The sequence below is a fragment of the Melopsittacus undulatus genome, chromosome Z (assembly GCF_012275295.1).
Source record: "Melopsittacus undulatus isolate bMelUnd1 chromosome Z, bMelUnd1.mat.Z, whole genome shotgun sequence".
NCBI classification, from domain to species: domain Eukaryota; kingdom Metazoa; phylum Chordata; class Aves; order Psittaciformes; family Psittaculidae; genus Melopsittacus; species Melopsittacus undulatus.
This window is the reverse complement of record NC_047557.1, coordinates 80926791-80946567: the sequence shown is the minus strand read 5'-3', so window position 1 is coordinate 80946567 and position 19777 is coordinate 80926791. Positions and strand designations below refer to the sequence as shown.

Genomic DNA, 19777 nt, shown 5'->3' with positions numbered 1-19777 from the left:
GAGGTCCCTGAGACAGAGCACAAAGAAAACTCTTATTACTAAGGCCTAGAATGTGTGGGAAAATCAGAATGTTTTCCTCCTACTGCAACCAGTCATACCATCACCTGAAAAAAGGTATCTACAGGATAAGCTGGGCTCTGAGCTTCACAAGGACTTATGTTTTACTTGTCTTGCTATTCTGACCCTATACTTGACATAGGCATTCTGCTTGTAATGAGATGTTTCTGTAGGGTCTGAGACCACACAGCAGCACATCTTACACTTTAGCAGAACAGGCCATAGAAGTGAAAAGGCAACAGATGAGTCATCAGCCAGACTGCAGTCTGACACCCCACTCACTCTCCTGCTGCAGATCTCTCTCCTCCTGCGAGGAGGTTGCTGATCATGCAGTTGCCTGGCACACGAGATTGCAGAAAAGCAGAGTAATCAGAAAAATACCAGCCACTTATTTTCTGCTATTTTAATAAAGAGATGGCTTCATCTCTCAATGTGCCTGAAAGCAAGTTCCTAGAAGTCTTCAACAGTTCCCAACAGCCAGTTTGAAGAACTGCTGACATGTCAGCTGTGTTATGCCTTGAAACGTGCCTGCAAGTGGACAAAGTGCCATACAGAATTTTAAGGATAAAGTGAAGTGGCTTGCTAGAAACCTTCACATCCTTACACTGCTTGAGTATTCCACCCCTCTACCTCTTGACCCTGCATGAAGACCCAACATCAAAAGGGATTCCAGTGTTTCATTCTCCAGAGCTGGGCAGAGGATAGGGTGGCTGAAGATTCTGGCCAGCACAGGCAGCATCAAACTCTTTAATGTATCTCTTTACTCACACTATCAACATTGTAACTCCAATGCAGTTCCCTGCTGCATTAATTTTAATTAGTAACTGGATAATATAATTCCACAATTTATTCAGTTACACTTGCTCCATTTTACAAAGATATCAGAACAAAGAGCTCAGGAATATCCTTGCTTTAATTTCTCAGAATAATCCTGAGAATTAAATAGGACTCGATTATTTCACTGTAGTGGGCATCCAAGGCTCCAGCGCTGGTTAGAAGTCTTCGGATTAATTTGTTATACTTCCAAATTAATACCCAGTTTCCCAGCCTGCCATTCAGGAGCTGCACTTTCAACCCCTACCTGTCTCAGGGGCAAGTACTCAGGGTGCCTTTTTACAAGTGGCTTTGCTAGCACTCCGCTAAGTTATTTCCAGGCATTAAGAACAAATCTGAGAAGCATTTAAGCCTCTCTGGAGATTTAGTGTGTAGCTGATCTAAGGGATATCAAGTCTAAATCCTAAACATATCTTTTAAGACTTAGGCAAACCAAAACAGCTGAAAATCCAGCTCCTGCTTTGGAAACTCAGTACAGGGTTGATACCAATGAGCATTAGCACAGAGTCTACTAAACCCCTTTCAGAGAGGACAATCACAATCTCCTTTGTAAAGCAAGCTGTTTCTCTGGAGAAATAGCCCCTATTTTGACATCAGCTTAGGCAGTGCAAGGCAATAATATTGCAGGCAGCCTTGGAGTAAAATAATACTCTTGAACTGCCAGAATATAACAATTTGTCATGGTAAAATGAGCTTGATTTATGATACTAAGAAAAAAAACTCATCAAACTAACAGAATATCCAAATCACCGTAAGTACTGGCAAGAGGCAGTAATACGCATTGTAAAAAGGCTGTTGTGACTAAAATTCAGTTACATCTTAAAGAAGAAATACAGTGATGTTCTGCTTTTCTTTGTGGAAATTCAAGACCCAGGAGGTTCTAATTGAACGGAAAACTAGTACAGATCTGCTGGATAAAGCTTTAGCACATTTCTTCATTATATTTCTATGAATATTGACTAAATGTTCATGTCTCTCAGTTGCTACACATTTAGCAACCTGAAAAAACACACCAGTACCTTGTATTTTTTCCACTCTCTCTTGCTTTTCCTCAATATAAGTTGATTTTTAAGGTGCAGAAGAGAGCAAGGTTAAGACAAGAAAGAGCCAGAGATACAATACCAGATGAAGTCTAGTGAGTATTAAAACCAAATCACTACCAGAGTTAAGTGACACAACTGCTCTTCCATTTATTTCAAATCAAGCTGCTGTGAGCTGGATTCATTAACAACTTTGTTTTCCATACAGACAGGCTCAGTAAAATTGATAGCATGTGGCAATTTAGAGGTAGCTGCGTAATAAAAAGAACTTGCTAACATTTAACACTTTGTACAAAATGGAGGTGGAGGGATTTTCAAAACAGTACAAGAAATGTTCCATCACAAATTGTTACTTCATGACACTAGGGAGTATTCTTTGACCAGAATTCACCTGCAGGAACAGGCATCTTCCCCATACTCCCAAACAGGCTATCCTTCTCAGGTCAGATATGCATAAGTGAAAGATCTTAGAACCATTTAGTATTGGATGTCTGCCTCTATCACAATGCTTAATTAGCAAACAGGAAAGCAGCTACAGTCCATTTTATGTTTTCATACACTGAGTCTTAAATGTTCATATACTGTCCAGCTTCTTCAGGATGAAAGGAGCTGAAAAAAAAAATAAAGCCACATGAACTTAACTCAGCCGAGAGTAATAAGAAGTGCACAGCGAGTCTGCGATTAAACTACAATACGTTTATGTGACATCTAAAATATTCAGACTCTGGGTGAGATACCACCCCCCACCTCATTCCTTCCTGCATGACTGCTTTAACGGGTGAAGTAGCATGATTCAAGGGGTAACACGGTATGCCCGCTTGTGTTGCAGTTCAAAGCCTTGGGCAAGCATTCGACACCACCAGGCGGGGGTGGAATCACCCAAACGGAGTAAAGGACACCCTGAAAAAATGCTACGAGCCTCTGATGCAACACATTACAGTACTGCTTGCAAGAACAGGCAGCATGGCGATGTTCTTCCATGCTCTGGGGGAGTCCAGAAGCGCGGCGTTCGCCAGGCCCCTCCGAGATGCCGAGGCTCTCCCGCCCCCGTGAGGACGTGCCCAGCCACCGTCACATGCAGATCCTGGCTGCCACCCGACCCGGCCGCGCACTCACTGATCCGCAGCAGCGCGACATAGATGAGGAAGTTGCGGACGGAGGTGAGGACGTCGCGGCGCATCTTCCGCTTCAGCTCCTCCGGGTCCATTTTGGGCCCCAGGCCCTCGATGCGGAACATGCTCACCGCCGGCGTCCCCGCGCGCCGCTGCGGCTGGCGCGAAGAGCCACGCGCACCGGCCTCACGTGAACAGGGTGGGCGGCGGCACGACCTGGAAGAGGCGCGGGGATGAGCTAGATGGCAGCGGCAGTACTGCGGCTGCTCCGCTCGGGGCTGAGAGCGTGCTGCGCGCTTACGTTCTACCTCTTCCGGGACCGTGCTTCCGCTTCTCGTGTGCTCGCGGTCTGCCTCTTCCGAAGCTATAGTTCCACCCACCTTGCGCTCGCGTCCAGCTTCTTATGGGTGCCGTGTTTCCGCTTCTTGTGCGCTCGCGTCCTGCCTCTTCTGGGGTCGCACGTCTGCTTCTTGTGGCAGGCTCGAAGGGGGAACAGGGGCTCCTATTAGGGAGGAGGAGCGAACTCGGGGCGGGGTGGGGCGGGGTTTGGTGTGTGGGATTCTCGCAGGGAGAGTTCCACTAGTTGGAACTCTGGTCTTTAAAGCCCCTTCCAACTCAAACCAGTGGGTGATTCGATGGTTCTGTCAGTAGCAGTGCATGTTTCTTTTGCTCCTGCCAGGTTGCAGACAGTAGCATGCTGTTTCTTGCGGCAGAGGTGGGTCTGTAGTGGGGAGCTGAGCTGCTGCTTGTTTGAAAAAGACGTCTCGAAACGCGCTCCAGCTCTGTTCAGAGGAGACAACGTTTATTCTGCGCAGGTTGCTTGAGGCATTTCTACAAATCGAATACACCCAATGCTGGCTTCTAGGTTACATTTATACACGAAAGTTACAATGATTGGTCAGTAATGTAGTCATTGGCTCTTCTGTTCTCTCATCACTGTTTAAAGGCATGGTATTGATTTATTTCACCATACATGTTCTGTGAGTAAGTGCCTCTGTGGGCAAGGGTCTCAAGAGAGGTGTGATTTTTTTTTTTTATAATCAATGAAGACAGTCCAGGACACCATAAAAGTTAAGTTTCATTGCCAACTCTTGTTGAGATAAATGCTTTTGGCCAAAGCATGTTCTACTCCTCTGGTGTCCTTTGGCCTTTGTCCATTCTGTCATCTACTGAGAACAAAACAGTTCTTTCTCTCAACCTTGACACATATTTACAGTTTCTTCTGGGTTAGGTCTTCCTGCTGCAAATCCAGAATCAGTGCCACCTGTCTCTGCTCCTCAAGGGCTGGAAGGCAGCTCCCTCCACCCTGGGGTTAAGACTACAGCAGAGCAGCCTAGAAGCTGTCTGGTCTGGTTGACCTGTGGGTGTGAACTTGGGGAGCTGTGGTGCAAGCAGTACACTTGCATGGGGGCATGGAACAGGAGTTCTGGTTAGATGTAGTTGTCATAAAGGAGAGTCATGTATATATCACGAACCTTTCTCTTCAGCCCAATACTTTCCCTCAGATGTAAAACTGCCCTACATAATAAGGCACAGAGAAATTGTACAGTGCCATTCAGTGACCTTGATGAAGGGTTACAGTGTCCCTTCAGCAAGTTCCCTGATGACAGGGAGCTGTCTGATACATCTGAAGCTGTGCTGCAATTCAGTAGGATCTTGATAGGCTGGAGTATTGGGTGGGGAGAAATCTAATAAGGATCAACAAGGGCAAGCGTAGGGAGGGGGACACATGGGGAGGAAGAAGCCTGAGTTCCAGCACAGGCTGGGGGGTGACCTACTAGAGAGCAGTTCAGCTGAGAAGGACCTGGGAGTGTTGATGGATGACAAATTGACTTTGAGCCAGCCCTTGGGACAAGAGTGTCTTGGGGTGCACTGGGAGGAGTGTGGCAGCAGGTCAAGGGAGGTAATCCTCCCCCACTACTTGACGCTGGTGAGGCCACATCTGGAGAACTGTGTCCAGTTCTGGACTCTTTGGTACAAGAAAGACAAGTAGCTACTGGAAAGGGTCCAGGGGAGGGCCGCAAGGATGGTCAGGGGGTTGGAGTATCTTTCTTATGAGAGAGACTGCAGGAGCTGGGCCTGTTTAGTCTAGAGAAGAACAAACCGAGAGGGGATCTCATTAATGCAGATGAATATCTCAAAGGTGGGTGCCAGGAAGATGGTGCCAGATTCTTCAGTGGTGCGCAGCGACAGCACAAGGAGCAATGGCCATAAACTAAAACACAAGTTTCATTTCAACATGAGAAAAAGCTTCTTTACATTGAGGTTGTCAGAGCCCTGGAACAGGCTGCCCAGAGGGATTATGGAGTCTCCCTGTCTGGAGACATTCAAAACCCACCTGGACATGTTCCTGTGTAACTTGCTCTGAGTAGCCCTGCCTTGGCAGGGAGTTGGACTGGATGACATCCAGAGGTCCGTTCCACCCCAAATGGTTCTGTGATTCCATAGCTCTGTTCAAGTAATAGTTCTTGGGATGTCTGTTACCAGAAATAGCTCTGTAATTGATGATGGTTTCAAGGAGCTGGTATTATGTCTGATCTTGCCATGGGGATGGGAATGCATTATGTGGCTCTGTCTAGAAGTGGTGGACACAGATAAAGGAGAGCCTCCTTTTGTGGATTACACTTCATGACACTTCAAAGCATGTCACAACACAACAGCTTCAAACTCAGCAGCTCCAGTCATGTTATTGCATCCCCTGCTGCAAACCCCACTAGCTTCCCAGTCTGTGTGGTACTACTGTGTGTACATGAGGACAGTACTGAAAAGCAGACTAGTCTCGGTGTGCTTGATCACTGGGGAGACAAGGTTATAGTGCACCAGGCAGGAGCTGAGATTGCCTTGCTAGCTCCTCTGAACTCTTCTGAGTGCCTTCATTCTGGGTAATCTATTAATAGTATGACTTCATAGATAACCATTTTTTTCTCTAATTGCTGTAAAGAACTAGCGTAGTTGCGCAGTCTCCTGAATAACACACCACTGTCTTTGGTACCATTGCTGATCTATAGAGTTTGTTACTGCTTCAACTGACTTATCTGTGCTGATTCAGTTATTATAGTGAAGCCTTCACCTCATCGCAGAACCCTATCATGCAAGGTCTTGTACAAAGGCAACCCCTGTTCAAGTGTAGGGAGACCATCCAAGGGCAGTAATACTTAACATGTACAAAGAGACAAAGAGGGACAGAGATCTTGACTTTGGCAATGCCCCTTGCCAACCACAAAGCCACCTCTCTGGGCACTAAAGGTCATGAGAAGCTCGTCTGTGGGTGAGTTTCAGTCAGGATAATGGATCACCCTGAATGCTGACTTGAATTACCTCCCTCTGAGCAGCGTTTGTAGCATACAGGTTTCAGCCAGCCAAGCCTTTATTTCCTGCCCATGACAGGCAGCCGGCAATACTTTCAGAAGAAGCAATACTTTCAGAACTCCTACCCACATGCCATGAACACAGTCAGAAGTGGCCACAGGTGCTGTTAATGCCTGGAGACAATGAAGCAAGCAGTCAGAGTCTTGTGGCTCTGTCCACCACCATCCACTGGGTTCCGCAGGCCACCCTGCTCTGCCTATGCTTCTTGGGATCAGGCAAAGCACTGTAGGCAGATAATTAAAAAAATGTATTTCTCTCAGCTAAACTGCCTATGATCAGAGGCAAAGCCAATTACAGAGCAGCTGCTTTCATTGTGCCACTGTCTGGGAGAGTTTCCTGCCTTTCAGTGCTGTCACCAAAAGTGAGGAGAATAAAACTCCTTAATACTAATGTAGCATTAAAAAGCAGGCACTTCTTTATTGCAGTGCTGGGTGCTAGGTGGAATTTCCACAAATCAAGCACACCCCATGCCTATCTCATAGTTAAATTTATACATTAAAATTACAAGATGGTACACTCCAGTTACAATGATCGGTTAGTGATTTGCACATAATTATGGTATCTGCTGTGTCATTCTCTTCTGTTACTATGCTTGTGCGGAGGAAGGGTCTTCACCTGGGCAAGGGTCTTCTTGATCTGTGGGTACATTTTTTAGTACTATAATGAGAGCATAATAAGGATAATTAATCTGAAGGACACCCTACACTTATTTTGTTGCCAAGTTGGCTGGCTACCTTGCCAGGCTGTCAAATAACTCATCCTATATACAATGGACCCTAGGTGCACTGGTTATGGTTTAGAGAGTAAGGACTAAGGTAATATGTTCCAGAGAACGGGGACTTCAAGCAACACAGCGTCAGATTTTAAGCAGCACAGCAACCCATACTAACATAATGGCTAACTTCTTCAATCAAGATGTTCTTATAGGTAAGTGTTCCACAGACAAACACAAAATATAGAAAGATTCAGTAAAACTTAAGACAATATGCAACAGTGCTACCTCAAGAGCTGTCCGTGACTTTGCAAAGAATGGCCAAGGAGGAGTGTTCTCAAACTACCCTACTCCTAGCATATTTGCAGGACATTCAATCCCACTCTCTTCTTGCCACTGAAGTTGGGAGACTGGCCTCCTGAGAGCTTTACAGCAAGGTTCTGGAGGAAAATACAATAGAGCTGCCTGTATCTGCAACTAACATAAACTAGCCTTTTTCTGCTGTCTTCCAAGATATCTTGCTGAGATTTCGCTCTGAGTGTAGGTTTCTCTGGTCTTTGCTAGCAGAAACAGGTTGGCAGGTGCCAAGCCCATCTTTGCAGAAAAGCAGGGAGTCTTGTCTTACGTTTCAAGACTGTCAGTCCTCCCAGTCTTGATTTGTATTTAAAAAGCAGAAGTGATGCTCTTTTCCTGAGCACTGCTCTGCAGAAGATAAAGGAACCTGGGCAAATCTGGGCAAAGCTGAATCAAACATGACACACTCTTGAAAAGAGACTAGAGCAAGGAGAAGACCAAATGTGAGGACTTTGCCAGGACATTGGCTGGGAAGCTATTGCCACAAGTTTTTTCACTGGAGCAACCCCATTCTCCTTGTCCTTTTATGAGATGTGGGGATGATAAACATTTTCTTTAGGAGACATCCACATTGAGTAGGAAGGAGACTTAAAGTGTGGAGTGACCAGCAAGGAACAGAAGACATTGGCTTTGGGTTTTTACAGCAGCATGAACAACTTCCTGAGCTCTCCTTGAAATGTTCGCAGCAATTTTCTTGCATTCCTCACACCTCCAAATGGTGCAGTTTTGATAAATCATACCCTGCCCTTAGTTTTACTCAGTCCTGTAATTGTATGAAGAGTTAGCTTTCATTTCCTGAGGCTACAAGCAGTCTACTAGCCACTGACATGAGATTATAGTCTCTGAACAGAACATGGACAAGTGCACAACATGGTATGTGAAATGGCTGCATGTGGCAGGTAATAGTATGAAAAGCTGACAAAAACTTCACATAATGCCACAAGGAACAGCTGGATCTGCCAAGTGGCTTTGAAGCAATGAATTGAGGAAAAGCTAAACTTTCAAAGATATCTGGAGAGAAGCAGGGGCGTCTTTCTGGGATAATGGCAGTAACTGTCAGTAATAGCATAACGCCAAGATTACCTAAGTATCAGAAATACCAAAGTGGACATAGATGTTAAAAAACCACAAACAAACAAACAAACTCCACCAAAATACCAATGGGGAAAAATAGTTGTAAGACCGTTGTTCCTTTGGGAGGAGACTGGGACAGACACAGGAAGTACAAGATTTGCAAAAAAGGAAGGTTGAGGAATGGGAAAAAGGAGTATCAAGGTACAGAAATGTTGTGACCAGTGCTGCATAGAGGAAGCAGCCAAGCAGCCCTGTGTGTGATCACCATTGCTAGAGCAGAATCTTCAAACAAACTTGTTGTTTTGACTGTAGCATGTATATCAAACCTATGTCCTGATCAGGAAGATGAAGGGGAAGGCATGTTGTTTTCCCTAACAGACTTGAGAACACTCAGGTGAATGGATTAAACTTCCCAGTATTACCATATAAATGCATCTTCTATGTTTGATGGCTTTGGCAGCCATCAAAGTTCCTAACATTGCTTAAAAACAAGTTCATTTTTTTCTAGCCTTGCTGAGAAAAGGTTGACTAGTGACACAGAATATTAATTTGTACACCTTTAGCAAGGAAACCAGTTCACATGTCAGTCAGTTAAGGTCCACATAAGCCGAGGTGCATTTCATCTACCAAGGATATGATATGGTGGTCTGGCTGCCTCTTTAACTCAGTGGCAAAACTACCAAAAAGCTGGCCCAAGTCCAGGCATCCTTTTGCATGCACATTAAATAAATCAACATCCCCTTGTGCCTGTGATTTGGATGACTTGTGTGTGCCTAAGTGAGGAGCTTTGGTTCTGGTTTCTTCTTCCATTGCTGTGAGTGGAAGCTATCTGGGAAACTGCAGGATTCAAGTGCAAACAAGCTCTGCAGGCCATGGAACAGAAACTCCAGATGAAAGTGGCAAGACTGTATGCTGGGTGGGAATGCAGAGAAGAGTCAGGGCTGTCTACAGACCTGAGCTAGGACGCATTAGTGAAAACTCAGACTTCTTGCACTGGGGATTCTCCCCCTCCCATGAAGTGCTGGAACTGAGGCTGAGGTAAGCCAGAGCTAGTGCAGAGGAAAGGCAAGAAATAGTGCTCAGAAATTAAATCTGCCCTGATCGCCTTTTTTATAAGCTCAGACAGGTTTGTGGGAGAAATGAACTCACTAAGTTGGCTTGATCCTCCCTGATGAAGATGTTTTGTGAAGTGGCCCTCCAGACACTCTTCTGGGGTGTTTCTGGGGCTTCTGGGCTGCTCCCACATAATGGAGATGGTTAAACATGGCTGCCTTTCTCTTAGGCAAGGCAGCATTAGCCTGCTCTGGCTAATGGCAGCCCCTTGAGCATCTACCACTGAGATTCAGAGAAATGCCAGAAACTTAACTTCTGGCACTGGATCATGTCGTTTATCACTGATTCATATCAGAGGCATTTTAGAGGCCCAGGGGAAGCCTTGCAGAAGCACCAGGGTGAGGCAAAGCAGACAGTGCTAGAACCTTGGTGCTACCTACCATGTTTACCCTTTCACCCCATCAAAGGAATCAATATTGATACATATACTAATGGCAGCATTTGTCTTTGTGGGAAAAAAAAAGTCTTGGTCTGGCCAATAAATTTCAGCTTGGCATTGTGTAGTCTCTCTCTCTGGGCTCCATGCAGTCGGTCAGCCTGTACAAATATATATTTTCTGGGCTTCATCAAACCAGCACAAAAAGCAAATTAATGTGACTGCCAATTCAAGTTGAAGGGACACTTCCCTCCCACCTTGCTGATGTCTCTCAGCTTCTCAGGCCTGGAGTAAAGGGTAATGCTATCTCTCCTAGTGCATAGGTGCACAAATAGTGTGCATGGCCCTTGCTGCTGGAGTCTGAGGCTCACTGCTCAGTGCATTGGCTTCCTGGTGCCTTGAAGCTAGAGCAACTGTACTCACTGTTTCAGTTCTATTTCACTAGACATGGCTACAGGCCAGATGTATGATGAGTCTAGAACTGGCAAATCTACTGCATACAGTGCTGCACAGGTAGGTGAGAAGATAGAGCTACCTAACCCAGGCTTAACCAGGCAAAGGGTGTCTGAGTTAGACTGGATTAGGCTGGTTCAGTGAATGCAAGAGAGCTCTCCTTCATAAAGGAAAATGCTCTGGCAGATGCTCCAGACAGGACTGTTTGTCCTGCTGGTATTGCCTGTGAGAAGCTGGGTCTGCCATTTCAGTTCAGTCTCATCTCATTTTTTGTCTCCTTTTTTTTTTTTTTTTTTTTTTTCACCTGGGTTTTCCAGCCTGTGTCTGCAGCCTCTTGAGTGAAGAATTGGTAAGAAGACAAGGGCTGTTATATAGGATTCTGCAGATTTCCAGCAAGTTTGTCTACTCAAATGGTGCACAGCTAAATGCAGCTATTCCACATGGTATCTGGTGCAGCTGTACAGCAAGATCAATGCCCATAGTTCACACAGTAGTCATACTATCCAGGGCTAAAGTAATATACACCCAGAGGCAGCATAGTCTTATGGCCATCCATCTCCTCTCCTAAGTTTTCTGAGGCAGATAACATCCCTTCTCACTGAAGAGAAAAAATCTCCAAGATAGTCATCTGACTATACACAGAGCTCTGCTTCTGATTTCACTAGATTCAAAGACTTTCAACAAATTTCAGCCAGAAGCTCTGGCATGGCTTGCAGTTAATGGGAGCTACTTAGGGCTAGGAAAGTCAGCACAATCACACCTTTCCAGAAGGAATCTTGGCGATTGTACAGGAGGAAGACTCTCTGACACAGATAACTTCATTGAATAGCAGACTCCAAAATGGAAACTGCATCTACTCTGTCTAACACTGTGCTTTAGCAGAGCTGTCAACTGGATGGCTAATCCAAAGGGGGAAGCAAAATGGCAAGGAGCTTAAGCAGAGAAAGATTTCGAAAAATACATTGCACTGACCTTTTCTAGGAACAAGGTAGGAAGCTGTGTAGATTCTCATGCAGTGGTATGTTCAGCCACTGTCAGCTCTTCCTGTCCAGCCCAAAAACCTGCCTCAAGGCAAATATTTCAGAATCACCATTCACGTACCTATGGCCTGGGACAGGGAGAACTGGAAATGTGATCCCCAAAAAACTGTGATACATAGCCACAGCATGCTCTGCCCATGCACCAGGTGGCCAGGACTCTTGGTTAATATTCAAGGATCACCTGCTACAAGCTCAGGAGTGTTGCATTCCGACTAGAAGGAAGTGCAGCAGGAGGGCCAGGAGACCTCCTTGGGTGGATAAGGAGCTGCTGAGAAAAATTCACAGGAACAAAGAGGCTTATAAAAGGTGGAAACAAGGACAGGTGGCCTGGGATGAATACAGGGATGTTGTCCGGGTAGTTAGGGACTGGGTTAGGAAAGCTAAGGCCCATTTGGAGCTAAACTTGGCAAGGGATGTTAAAAATAATAGGAACGGATTTCATAGGTATGTAGTGGCTAAAAAACAGACTAAGGACAACGCAGGCCCCTTCTGTAAGCTTTCAGGAGAACTGGCTACACAGGACTTGGAGAAGGCTGAGGTTCTGAATGGCTTCTTTGCCTTGGTCTTCACTGGCAAGGGCTCTGAACGCAGCACCCAAGTCTTGGAAGGCAGACGCAGGGACTGTGAAAACCTAGACCTTGGGCCCACTGTACGAGAGGATCTGGTTCGAGACCATCTTAAGAACCTGAATGTACACAAGTCCATGGGCCTTGATGAAATCCATCCGCTGGTCCTGAAGGAGCTGGCGAATGAAGTTGCAAAGCCACTGGCCATCATATTTGAAAAATCATGGCAGTCAGGTGAAGTTCCTGATGACTGGAAAAAGGGAAATATAATCCACATTTTCAAGAAGGGGAAAATGAATGACCCAGGGAATTACAGACCAGTCAGTCTCACCTCTGTGCCTGGCAAGATCTGGGAGCAGATTCTCTTGGAAGGCATGCTAGGGCACATGAAAAACAACAAGGTGCTTGGTGACAGCCAGCATGGCTTTACTAGGGGAAAATCCTGCCTGACCATTTTGGTGGCCTTCTATGACAGGGCTACAGAAGTGATGGACAGGGGTGGAGCAGTTGACATCATCTACCTGGACTTGTGCAAAGTGTTCGACACTGTCCCACATGACATCCTTGTCTCTAAATTGGAGTGTCATCAATTTGATAGGTGGACCACTCGGTGGATAAAGAACTGGCTGGATGGTCGCACTCAAAGAGTTGTGGTCAACGGTTCAATGTCCGGCTGGAGATCAGTAATGAGTGGTGTCCCTCAGGGATCGGTGTTGGGACCGGTCTTGTTTAATATCTTTGTCGCTGACATGGACAATGGAATTGAGTGTGCCCTCAGCAAGTTTGCCGATGACACCAAGCTGTGTGGTTCTGTTGATACGCTGGAGGGAAGGAATGCCATCCAGAGGGACCTTGACACACTTGTGAGGTGGGCTGATGACAACCTCATGAAGTTTAACCATGCCAAGTGCAAGGTCCTACACCTGGGTCAGAGCAATCCCAGGCACAGCTACAGGTTGGGCAAAAAAGAGATTCAGAGCAGCCCTGCGGAGAAGGACTTGGGGGTGTTGGTCAATGAGAAAATGAACATGAGCCAGCAGTGTGCACTCACAGCCCAGAAAGCCAACCGTATCCTGGGCTGCATCAAGAGGAGCATGACCAGCAGGTCAAAGGAGGTGATCCTGCCCCTCTACTCTGCTCTCGTGAGACCTCACTTGGAGTATTGCGTGGAACTGTTGGAACAAGTCCAGAGGAGGGCCACAAGGATGATCAGGGGACTGGAGCACCTCCCATATGAAGACAGGCTGAGAAAGTTGGGTCTGTTCAGCCTGCAGAAGAGAAGGCTGCGTGGAGTCCTCATAGCAGCCTTCCAGTATCTGAAGGGGGCCTACAGGGATGCTGGGGAGGGACTCTTCATTAGGGACTGTAGTGATAGGACAAGGGGTAATGGGTTGAAACTTAAACAGCAGAGGTTTAGATTGGATATAAGGAAGAAATTCTTTACTGTTAGGGTGGTGATGTACTGGAATGGGTTGCCCAGGGAGGTTGTGAATGCTCCATCCCTGGCAGTGTTTAAGACCAGGTTGGATGAAGCCTTGGGTGATATGGTTTAGTGTGGAGTGTCCCTCCCCATGGCACGGGGGTTGGAACTGGATGATCTTGAGGTCCTTTCCAATCCTAACTATTCTATGATTCTATGTCTTCAGAAGTTTGGATGCACTGATCCTTATGCTGAAGGGAACCAAAAAGTGGATATAATTTGTATCATTTGTCTGTATCACTTTAAGAAGTAATTGCTACTCTTAAGCAGAATTAGAGCATGTAGCAGAATATTATGTCTGCACAGTTTGAATGAGTTTGAACCTTCAGGAGAAATATTTTCTGGTCACTTACATAAGTACCAGAAGTATTTCTCTTATCACACTCTCTCCATTGCCCTCCATCCCATACAAAAAATGTGGCTTCCTTTTTGATGTAAGAAGAAAAAACAGAAATTTGAAGGGCAAATTATGGACTGTATAGTTTGGCTCTCATGTATCTGAGCTTTTCTGCTTCATGGATTCATTTGTCCATTCCTTGCTAAGGGATCTGAAAGTATTTCCTTAAAAAGAGCTTGGTGAGGAGTGCCTGCACAGCAGGCTTTGGAGCTTCTCAGTGCTGCCTCTTTGCCTTTTTGCTGTCCACATTTAAGAAGCCAGCTACTAGCAAGAGTGTCAGGGTGAGCTGTAAATAGGCAGAATGTGCCTAATAAGTACACAGGGGTAGACATTCTGCATGAGAGATTTGGAGAGATGGCCTGGCTCAACCTACAGCCTGGCTTGCCAGACAGGTCTACCCAACCAGGGAGGGCTGGTGCACATATAAAGGCTTGGAAGGACACACACCCTCCTCACAACTGCCATTTCTCTGGATGGACTCTAGTACAAGCACCTGTGCAACACATCTTTCTCACCTCTTTTGACTTTCGAGCTACTTTGTCTTTTACTGGTCACATATGACATGTTATATTTTAAGAAGGTGTCTTGGGTGGCATAAAAAGAAGTGTGGCCAGCAGGTCAAAGGAGAGGATTTGGCCCATCTCAACTTCTCTGGTGAAATACCACCTGGAGTACTGTGTCCAGCTCTGGAGTTCTCAGTAAAAGAAAGACATGGAGCAGGTCCAGAGGAGCCCACAGAAACAATGTGAAGGCTGGAACACCTCTGTTGTGAGGAAAGGCTGAGAGAGTCAGGGCTATTCAGCCTGGAAAAAAAAAAGGCTCCAGGGGGACTTGCAGCCTTTCAAAACATAAAGGGGGGCTATAAGAAAGATGGGGACAGACTTTTTAGTAGTACCTGTAGTGACAGGACAAAGGGTAATGGTTTTAAACTAAAAGAGAGTAGTTTTACATTAGATATAAGGAATAATTTTTTTTTACAATGAGAGTGGTGAGACATTGGAACAGGTTGCCCAGAGAAGTTGTGACTGCGCTATCCCTGGAAGTTTTCAAGGCCAGGTTGGATGGGGCTCTGAGCAACCTGATGATTGTAGGTTTGACTAGATGACCTTTAAAGGTCACTTTCAATCCAAACCATACTATGATTTTATGATTTTAAGGTAGTTGGGTCACTCACATAATGCTGAATGACTTTCAATGGGTGAAATGTCATCAGACAACCAGCCTAGGTGGCAGCAGCAGAAAGACATGGCCAGCCACACAGAGGTTTTGCCTTGTCTATACCTTTATCCTGCAGAAGGGCAGCAGAATGTCAGGGAACTTGAGCTGTTTCTGTGTAGCTCATGGAACCAAAAAACCTGCGGCATACAGGCCCTCAAATGGGTCTGGGAAGCCCTGCCACATCCAGACTAAGGACCTCTGAGAAAGGAGCTGACTAATCAGCAAAGTTCAATTTTTCAAATATGTGAAATGTAAAGGTTTCTTTCTCTTTCATGAAATCTCTCTTAGTCATTCTTCTTTCCGGATCCTTAAATTCAGCAGTTAAAGAGCAATTATCTGGATCACAGGACATGCAGATGGGTTCACAGGTTCAGCTCATGACAAAGATGAGCTCTCAGAGGTTTGGTACTCTTGCATTCTTCGTAGAAGCAGCTCAGCAGGCAAGTGAAAATAAGGTGGAAGCTTCCAATTAATTTTGAAATGTTTCCCCAGGCAGAAGGCTTTTATAAGTCAGTTATTTCATGATCAAAACATGAGCAATGAAAGAACATTATTTAGAGACAAAATGTCTTGTAGCTTTCTGGAGAAATGTTCCCCAGGCTTCTGAAACCTAGAATATCAGAGAGAAGAAATCCACATGTTAAGTTCCACCTCACAGAGGTACAAATCTAATGCCTTTGGTAGCTTGGCATGAAGCTCTGATGTGTCCTGTTAGTGGATCGTTTTAATCCCCAGGAAAGAACTGTGGCTTAATTTTATTTCTTTTTTCAAGCTCCTGCTTCCTGTGTGGATTGCTTTGAAAACATCACCCAGGGCACTGATAGGAAGGGCAATGTAATGCAGATTGTCCAGGAAAGCTCCATGAATCAGCAGTTGATGCAAGACCTTTTTCTGGGCACTGTTTAATGTCATATTGATTACAGATTTCATGCCCCAGCCTCATTTTTGTTAAATTCAGGGACCACAAAGTAGTACTGATCATGAAAGGTGACAGAAAAAAAGCTTTTACATCAGCAGAAGAGAAAAATAACCATGGTTTCTGTGGGTGAGTTGCTCTGGGAGAAAAGCAGTCCCTGAAAAAGGAGCAGAGCGAGTAGTATAGGTAAAGGCAGAGGGACCCCAAGTGCAGAAATACTGTGGCTAATTAGGGAGTATGAAAGAGCAAAACCAGAAAGGCACAAAGCAAAAAAAATCAATACCTTTCAATAGGTGAGTCTTTGTTTACTGACGAGCACTGTGCTAAATAAAGAGCTGTGGACAGTTGCAGAGGAGTTTAAGCATAGAGCAGGGCATTGTTACAGAAAAGGCTGGAGTCAGAGAAGGAAAGTAAGAGCTGACACAGTGCATTTGGGTTCCTGTGTCCCCATTTATGCCTAATGAAAGTCACATAGTGCCAGGCAATTTTCAAGCAGCCTTGTACCCACTTTCTTTGTCCTTCACAACACCTTTGTGCCCAGAGTACCAAGAGCGAGAGTGCTGCAGACTGTGTTATGTGACAAAAGGGCTCTACACTCCCACAGAGAAGCACAGAGGCACAATGGCAGTGGAAACACAAATAATACCCTTCTCTGCCTACTTTCATGCCTATACAGGAGTCATTAGCCCAACAGAAGCCCACCTCCACAAGCCCAGAGGATCACAGGGGCACCAAGGCAGATGAGAACACAAATTAGGAATTCAGAGGAAGAGAAAACCTGTCCAGGACCTTCCCAGAGCTGTCCCAGGGGAGGCTCAGGCCCACAGTCCAGGCATGGAACCTATCAAAAGGAGTTGAAGTCTGAACATCCTTAGGACCCTACCACCAACATGGGACGTGCTATGGGATGTGGGGGAAGAGCATTTGAGGATTGTACAAGGCTTATTAGAGGATGCCAAGGGGAGGAACCAAATGTGGGGAAACACAGGCATTGGCATGGTTTGGGGAGAACAAATGTTGAAAAACAGAGGAATAAGGTGGTACAAAGGGACAGCAGCATATAAACAGTTGTGGTCAGGGTGCTCCTCTGGCCATTCTGGGTCAGTCTCTGTCTTGCCATCACCAACTCACTTCTAGCAGTTTTCCTGAATGAGAGATTCTCTATCTGCTGTGTAAGTGGCCTATGTGTCAATGGTGCAACATCCAGAGTGGTGTGGGTGTGCAAGGAAGTGTGCAAGTGCTGGTGATGATCCAGCCTAACAAATGGTGAGGAGCTGATGTGACCAGCGGGTGTAGGCCTCTACAGGGTGAGATCACCGGAGTGGCCGACTATTGAGGGGACCGGGGCCGTCCTCGGCAGCTCTGTATGTTTGCATGCCTGTGCTGGTATGCACAGAAGGGTCTGCTACAGGGGACTTGTCTATGCTGGCGGGGCGAGGCGGGGCCGAAGACCCGTCGGGGTGGACCCGTCCCCGCTGCTCCGGCCCCGCCTCCCGGTCACCGGCCGCACCTGCCTCGTCGCCACAGCCGGCTCCTCGCTTTGCTCCCGGCAGCAGGTAACGGGGGCTTTTCTCCGCAGTGGGGTGGGATGTGGGTCCTCTCCTGTCTCGGGAGCATGGGAGCTGCAGGACCATCCCGGATACGCGCCGACATGCGCGGCGGCTTCGGGGCCTTCGTAGGGGCCGCACCTCGCGGCTGCCCCTCTGGACTCCGGAGGGTGGGTCCGTCCCACTGGATCCCCCGCGGAGGAGCGGGCCGGGAGGCGCGGGAGAACGCGAGTCGGCCTTTAAACTTCTGCCGCTGCAAGAGCAGGCTGGTCGGCCAGGGCGCTGTCCCTGCCGGCGGGGCAGTCTGGGTCCCGCTGCGTCGCGCTGCCAGCGGTACGGAGCCGCGTGTCAGCTGAGATGGTAAAAACTGGAGTTTTCGGCTGAAAAAGGCTTTGCAAATAAGTAGTACTGCTAGTCTGGGCTCCGCTTCGGCTGTTTCTCAAGAGCCACATGAAAAAAATTGTTTTGCTACTGAAGTTCATAGCCAGTTGCAGAGATGTCTGCCCCAAAACTGACTGTCAGCAGAAAAGTGAGTGTTGCTGCACTGGCTTAGCTGGTGGTGGCCAGGCGGAGGTGGGAGACATTGTGACAATCTAACCTGGGGTACAACAGAAAGCCTGTGGCTTTGAGGTTTGGTCTACTGTCCTGCTGTTATCTTTCATCCAGAAATACCTGCCTTGCTGGGTGGTAGCTGCTTTAGCTACCTCTGTGCTAGTGAAACATTCGTGACCTTGAATTCTGTGTGCCTCTCTTTTCATTTAGTTGACTTGCTAAGTGTCTTCTGGTCTGATCTTGCACCAAACACTATGAGATAATTTTAGTTTTCATGGGAGGAAGCTATACGTACACCACCACCATCTCTCAAATGAAAAACTAGCAAACAGTAAAAAAAAAAAAAAAACAACACCCAACTAGCACCTCTCTTTTGTGGAATTCAGTCAGTGATTTAGATTTTTAACCACAATGGGAAAATATCGTGAGAGACATTTCAACTGTGCTTAAGGGGGCAGAAGTCAGAGTGGCTTTCATATGCAAGCGTTAGGTGCAGCACTGTGTGATGAGCTTCTTCCTTGCCAAGAGCAGTAGTTTCAGTGGGCAAAGACAGGATCTCTCTGGGGCAACTGGAGCACAGAGGTGAGAACTCTCTAAAGGACAGCCACATAAAGTCAGAGTGGCAGTTGATGTTTGCCTGCTAGGTGTTACAGATTGGTGTAATCCAAAGTGTTTGGATTTGCTTCATTTGTAGATCCTTATGATAGCTATTTAACCACTGAAAATGCACCTGCCAGCTTCCACCTGGGTAACCTGTTCTGGATGTACATGCTGATGTCTACCTCTTAAGCATCATATGTCTTTGCTGCAACACTCTGTTGAGGATGGGTTTACCCCATTAGTGGGAAACTATCAGAAGTTTCTTCTTCCTGGCAGATTTGGCTGAGATTTAACATGCCAGTGAGATGCAGGAGATAAGGCTGAATGGTCTAAAGGGGATGTGAGACAATAAATGTTAAGAAGCCCATTAGTCATCGAAGTCTTGTCCTGGGGAACGGTCCTGGTGGCCCAGAAGTATCTGCAGAATCAGAGGTTGAAATGATTGTTGTGATAGATAGGGAGCCATCAGTGAACACTTTTTTCCACTTTATATCTTTCTGTGGTGCTGTTCCCACTCTCATATGAGGTTCCCTGTATCAGGGCAGAGAGAGAGAAGCGTTCAGAGGGCTATCATACAACTTGATAAAAATCTAAGCTGGGAAAAGAAAAATAAATCTGGAAGTCTGCAGGCAGCATTTTATTCTCCTTATATAAATGCTGTCTGGTATCAACTACAGAGGCACCTAACCCTTGCTCCATACCTCCATTTGTGAATCAGCCTGTGCAGCTCTGGCAAGACTGATGAATAAGCTCTGAGACCATACTGTGTGGGAATGCCAAAAGCGAAGGTGCACTGGAGTGATTGCAGGGGCTCGGCACAACTCAAGAAGTATCATTTACCATTATACTAAAGTGGTAATAAAGGTGGTGATGTGGAGACCGGTCTTTTTCAGAAAGTGTAGAGGGGTAGGAGGGCTCTGGGTGGACAGGAGGCTTAAAAGAAACTTCTGGAGCCTCCCAGCAAACG

General features: G+C 46.3%; 1 protein-coding gene across 2 annotated transcripts; it reads right to left on the bottom strand.

The window, feature by feature from the left end:
• Nucleotides 1-952: 952 nt before the first annotated feature.
• Nucleotides 953-3554, bottom strand: TOMM5 (translocase of outer mitochondrial membrane 5). 2 transcript variants are annotated; one of them, XM_031052023.1, is made up of 3 exons: nt 3424-3554; nt 3048-3259; nt 953-2540 (listed from the first exon to the last, which is right to left on the bottom strand). In XM_031052023.1, the coding sequence occupies exons 2-3, from the start codon at nt 3166-3168 to the stop codon at nt 2506-2508; spliced, it is 156 nt and encodes a 51-aa protein (XP_030907883.1). In that variant the 5' UTR covers nt 3169-3259; nt 3424-3554; the 3' UTR covers nt 953-2505. The 2 variants fall into 2 exon arrangements, with proteins under 2 accessions (XP_030907883.1, XP_005152371.1); XM_005152314.4 differs by lacking the exon at nt 3424-3554 and having other exon boundaries at nt 3048-3348.
• Between the last annotated feature and the right edge of the window lie 16223 nt (nt 3555-19777).